General features: G+C 35.5%; 1 protein-coding gene across 1 annotated transcript in view; it reads left to right on the top strand.

Moving 5' to 3' along the window:
- The first annotated feature begins 4,666 nt into the window (after positions 1-4,666).
- Positions 4,667-6,478, top strand: part of LOC113561839 — a 10,501-nt gene continuing 8,689 nt past the window's right edge. Inside the window, exon 1 of the mRNA XM_026969246.1 lies at positions 4,667-5,833. Within this exon, the coding sequence (XP_026825047.1) occupies positions 5,265-5,833 (569 nt within the window). The 5' untranslated portion in view covers positions 4,667-5,264. The remainder of the gene's footprint in view (positions 5,834-6,478) is intronic.

Raw genomic sequence — 6,478 nt, 5'->3', positions numbered from 1 at the left:
TGACGACGTCTGAGGACTAGAGCGATCCTGCCGTGGGCCCGAGATAAGGACTTCGAGGGACGAGCCGACTTGTAAGATCTCCACTCTGCGACGATAGTCCACGTAGCCGGGTAAGCGGAACCTCGCGGGATCTCGACGTTTCGTAATTGCGCAGACTTATGCACGATCTTCGAGCCACGTGTGGCGACTTTATGCCGTTTTGCCGTTGTCGAGATGTACCGAGGCGAGGTCCGTCGGCCCCGGTTAATTTCGCGTAATGAGGGACGCTCCTAAATAGTCACAGCCAGCTCTCGTCCACTTTGTAACTGCGATTTGTACCTTGTCGAATTGTAATTGTCGCGATCCGGGTTACGTGCGGGGAACTTGCGATTGCGGGCTGCCGTTCCGTATGCCGTGCTGGATCGTGGTCGCGTAATGTATCGTTGGTTGTCGTGATTTGTTATTTGCGTCGCGCTTTGTGGTTGCGAGTTATGCGTTGTCGAAATGAGAGTCGCGATCCGAGGTACGGGCGGGGACCGTTGCCGTTCGGTCGAAGGTGGCGTTATGCCGTAGAGGATCGTTTTCGCGTAAAGTATCGCTTCCATCGTTTTCGCGTACAGTATCGCTCTCATCATTCGTGCGTAAAGTCTATCGTTCTCGCGTAAAGTATAGTTTTGTCGCCGTGTCGCGTGTAGTATCGTTTTCCGGCGGAGTCTGTCTGCGTCGCGCCTCACGTCGTAATGCGTAGTTAAAGATTCGTTAATCGGGCGGCGGCGAAGGTCGTAGAGAGTCGACCCGTTCTACTGGGACCAGCGAGAGCCGTAGCTCGATGTGGTGCCCGTCGGGTGCCGTTGCCGTGTAGCCGTGACCGACGCCCGGGGAGATCGACACGTCGAGTTCCGTGTGGTTATCGTATCGTATCGTATGGCACGTCCGGGGAAGTGAGAACGTTGCTAACCTGGTTTCTGTGCTAACCTAGCCTTCGGTAGTTTAACATCAGATACTCTCTTTTGATTTAGGGTCAATCTGCATACACCGACTTTACCCGGGAATGGAGAGAGTTTGGATCAACTTACAATGATGACAAGGTTATCTTTCTGAATCAAAACTATGAATGTATAATTGTTGATTAATAAAATATAGTCTATGACTCTATGATGCTAGTATTATTTATTACTATGTATTAAATCTAGGTAATAACGACAAAGGAAAATAATAAACATAACTGGTACTAACCAAATAATTAAATAGTATAACTCAAGTAGTATAACTCAAGTAGAATGACTAAAGTAGTAACTAACCTTACGTTCGCTCTTCTAGTCCACGCTTAAAGCGGGTGAACGCTGTTGATTGCTTGAGTCAGTTCGTAAGTTTAACCAAAATTAGGGAGGTGTAAATAAAATATTAACTAGTGAATGATTATAACTTTATTCCTCAGTAGATGGTTCCAATTCTTCTGGAATTTCGTGTGTTACAGTGGTGTTATTGGCATTGTCGATTAAGGTTACCCGAACAAATCTCTCTAATTGCATGAAGTATGAGTTTATTATTGGATCAGGTCGGGGATTCTGAAACAACTCTATTTCCTCAATAAATTCTATGTCAGATTCATCGCAAGTTAAATTGATAATTTCAGATTCCTCAGTAATAGGTTGAGGTAAAGATCCTGTTCCTGGATCCTCAGATTCAGCGGATGTATCGTCGCTTCCCGAAGAAGTATGTTGAGGAAAGTTACTGTTGGTAAGTGACGGAATTAAGGGCACCTCCTTGCCCTCAGTTGATGTTGAAGGAACTTGATTAATGTTCTGCTCTGAATGTATTAAGGGCACCTTCTTGCCCTCAGTTGAGGTCGAAGGGACCTGATTAATGTTCCGCTCCGAATGTTGTTCAGTTTTATTAAGATTTTCCAAAAACCTTGCAAATTGTTCTCGGCGTAATCTTTAGAGGTATTCAATTCTCTCCTTTTTTCGGCGTCCAGCCCTATGGCGCCTTTTCTTTACCATCTACATAAAAACAAAATTTCTAATGTACTTAGAGCACTTTTTGCTCCTTAAAGCGAGTAAACGCTTAAGTACCTACCCTTATTCCAAAATTGTTTTCCATAACCACGATAAGTCTTCTAGATATTTTCCCTCTTTGATTCTAAATATAATAATAAAAAGATTACAAATAAATACTGACAATAACTGGTTCAAAAGTTATTAATAGCGTATATTTTAATATGTTCCTTGAATATTAATAATAAAAATAATCTAAGGTTATTAATCAAGAGTAATAATATAAAAACATAATCCTGGAACAATGTGTAGCTCGGAAATGGATTAATGAAATGGATTACAGCGAATATTGCTGTGATTGCCTTGGTGAAAACAAAATATAGGTAGTATATGTATATAAGCGTACTAAAATATTTATTTCACACTTCAAAGTTCCAAATTTGGAACCTTATATTCTTCATTGTTGGATTAACGGTAAAATAAGTGGTATAAACTAATAAAATCGTATCGTAGACGGACAACTTCAAGTAGTATAAGTAAGTTAATAAAAAGTTGTAATGCAAGCGGATTAAACGCTCAACAATATAAGGGTAAGTAGTACAAGTAAATAAGTAGTACGAATTAAATTAAAGTCATGCTACAAGCGAATTAAACGCTTGATATAATAACTTATAAGTAAATTAATAGTGATATGAGTCAATGACAAAGGTATATCGCAGGCGGATAAATGCCGATTGGTATAGGTAGTAAAAAGAATGAATAAGTAGTACAACTCAATGAAAGATTTATATCATAAGCGAAGTAAACGCTTAGTAGTATTAATTAGTAGTATAGGTAATACTAATATTCAAAGGATAATTAAAAATTGTATCAAAAGCGGAATGGACGCTTAATAATATAACTGTAAGTAGTAATGGATCAACAAATAAAATAATAAGGAGTGAAATAATAAGGAATTATGCTGATAATACGAGCAAATTGATGCTAGTAGTATAGTCATAAATGGTATCGCCTAGTAGTAATATAGCTGAAAATAGTATAAATAAAATGAAACTAAAGAAGTCGGACTATCAGCGGATAAACGCCAAGTAAAATAAGGAAAGGTAGTATAAATCTTTTAAAGAATATTTTAAGGATCATATAAATGAATAATTAATTAAGGTAAAGAGGGTACAAAAGTTACAAAATAAATGATGAATTAATAAGTAAACTGTCACTGAATGTAGATATAATATAATTGTGTTACAGAGAGATTGAATACAAATGTCGTATGAATATAAAATAAAGTCGTATGAGTTGGCAAACAACAATTAAGAATAGTGGGTATACAATAAGAATTCAAACTTGGTACAAATCTACTCACAAGTGTTCGCAGGAATCTGGACCCTCAGGCCAGGAAGCACTTAACAAGCAGCAGCGAGAAATAATTGTTAAACAAACTCCACTGATTCTAAATTAGGTTGATGCCTTAGTAGCGACTCAACACTATAATGCAAATCAAGTAATAGCAAATTATAAATGACTGACAAGTAACTGAGTTAGGTTGACGCTTTATATGCGACGTAACGCTATAAAGCGAAGTGACTTCAAGAAGCAAATAATAAGTGACTGACAAGTACTGAGTTAGGTAGACGCTTTATTAGCGACGTATTGCTATAAAGCGAAGTGACGAAAGTAATGATCAAATAATAAGTGACCCTCTCTTGCTGCTGCACCAAGTCTTATACTAAAATTTTAGGGCTGAGTCCCTGTCGCTCGAGAAGGGGTTACAAAAAGTGGGGACCTTATAATTAAATGCAAAGTTACAATAGTAGGGAGGCTACGCCTTGATCGCTGATTGGTTCCCCGCTCTTAAAATTATTAATGGTGGGATCGAGACCTTGAAAAGTCTGGTGGGGACGATGAGCTCAGTGCTTTGGTTAGATAAAATTATTTTCTCCCAATGTTCAACATAAAATTCTCAGTACGAATTTATCGCATGAGCTGTTGGGACTTATGGTCAACAGAAATTTCTCCGTACTAAATAATCGGAACATCCGGTATGACTTTCAGGCAACTAACATTTAATGATTAAATTTATCGAAGAGACTGTTATGTCTTTTGATTAAGACAGTGGACACCGATTATTACTTTAATCTGGCGTCAGTAAATCGCCGCCTTAAGAATTAATATTTCATGGTTCGCGCCCCGTTAATTAAATTTTTTTTATTTTATTTTAATATTAAAAATCTTTAATAAACCTATAAAGATAATAATATTTAATTTTAAATGCGAATATTGCATGATTATTATTAAGATATGAAAAGCTATAAAGGTAACCTTACATGGTAGTAGTATGAATCAACCAATAATGGTACTAAATTATAAGTGATTATTTTCTGTTAATGAAATAATCTTCAATTAACACCTTGTCCACTGTTTTACTCAATCCCAACAAATGAAATATTAAAATTATTAATTTAACCTAAATTTCTACAACCTTATGCATTAATTATTATAAGGTCCCTTGTACCTCTGGATAATAATTTAATGCATTCAGTTAATTACTATTAGAGTACCCTTGTGTATTATAGAGTGTTTACTAGAAATCGAGTATGAGTTAGTTCCACTAGGGCCGAAAGTGTAATAGGCACAACCATCTAGTATGTTCATGGTTCAAGACAACTCAACGCTGTCCGATATATCGAGCAGGGTTGGTAAAGTTAGCTTGGCGGATAACGTGCGTGAATCAGGTAATTTTGTTTCAAGAAATATTATTTATTACTCAGTTTAATCTCATAAAGTCACTCTTTACGAAGTACTGTTACACACAAGATGCTCTTAAATAAATAAGACATATATTTGCATTAAGTCTAAATGTAAATTAGAATAAGTTAAGTAATTAGCAACAAAATTCAAACATCTTGCTTTAATCTAGTAAATACAACGTACACATTACATATAAGGTACTTGTTAATTATAATTTACTACTCAACAATATAAAGATAATTATACGTTGTCCGATATTCTATTTGGAGTTTGTTGCTAATTTCTTAAGATACTTTGTTTAGAGGTACTGTAAATTTATATTAATTTTATGCTGATAAAATGTATAATATATGCTTTATGTTCCACAGATTTGGTTTGTTAAATACGCAATGGCTGAAACAGATAATTCAGTAAAAGAAGTACCTGATGTTAGTACGTATATAATTCCTTAATTATATGGTATATAATTAATTCCTCAAATTCTTTACAGCAATAAATAATTGTACATTAGTAAGTTACAGAGTGCAATGGACTAATGCAATGACGAAACTGCTATTAGATATCATGAGTAAGCACGTCGAATGTGTCACAAGTCCATTACATAAACAAGTGTGGAAACATGTTGCTGCATCCATGAATACTCACGGTTACAATTTGTCAGCTGAGAACTGTAACATCAAGTGGAATGGAATGAAAAAAAAATATAAAATGTTAAAGGACGCAAGGAATCAATCGGGCGCAGGCAAACAAGCGAAATGGGAATATTATGACATTATTAACGATGTGTTAAGGAAACAACCAGAAATTGCTCCGCTGTCGATCGCATCAGGTACACGCGGTTTTAAAGTAAATTACGTTGCGTTAAATGCATCTCGAAACATAAATGAGACACAATTCATCGATGACGTAGAAAATGAAGAAAATTTACAATTGCAAGCAACTAACCTTGTTGAATCAACTAATCGTGTACTTAACCGAGTAGTGAGAAAAAGAAAAAACGAAACACCAATTTGGACTCGAGCATTAATGGAACAAAAACAACGTCATCACGAGCAGAATTATGCCCAGCGAGAGCGATTGTTATCGTTACTGGAAAAGCATTTTGATCAGTAAAGTACTATAGCGTAAATAATCGCCACAAAGTTCCAACTTGATATAAAAAATATCATACTGTAAACATAACTTCATTTTCTGTTATGTTATGTTTGTATGTTCTTATTTTATGTTTTTATGTTCTTTATGTTATGTTTTACTGTTCTCTCTTAATTTTGTTAGACATAGCGCGTCATATTTGAGCAAGCATGACTGAAGAAAAGTATCATTTAAGAAAACAATTTTGAGTTATTACTTTTCCAATTTTTCTTTTAAGCGTTGTGTTCATTATAAAAATATATAAAGGAGATATTAAAAATACAATTAATATATACAAGGTGGTTCATAATCCCAGTGAGAAATAGTAGTCGAATAGACATCAGATTGACATCTATTAGACGTCTAATTATCTAAACACATCATCTAAAAAACGTCGATTTGATGTCTATGCAACTTATCATTTCTCACTGGGAAATGATTAACCTTTGATAACTTTTTTTACTTGTGAGACAGAGTAGTCGCTAGACTGAATATCTAATCGACTTAGGTAGTAAGAACAGCATTATATGCTTTGAAAGACTGCAACAATTGTTATTTATGTCGTTATTTCGTACATATAGAGTTTATACGCAATTGTATTTAAAATAATGGTCTTATTTATT

The sequence above is a fragment of the Ooceraea biroi genome, chromosome 4 (genome assembly GCF_003672135.1).
Source record: "Ooceraea biroi isolate clonal line C1 chromosome 4, Obir_v5.4, whole genome shotgun sequence".
Lineage (NCBI taxonomy): Eukaryota > Metazoa > Arthropoda > Insecta > Hymenoptera > Formicidae > Ooceraea > Ooceraea biroi.
Note: the sequence above shows the minus strand (reverse complement) of the source record. Positions and strands in the feature narration are given on the sequence as shown.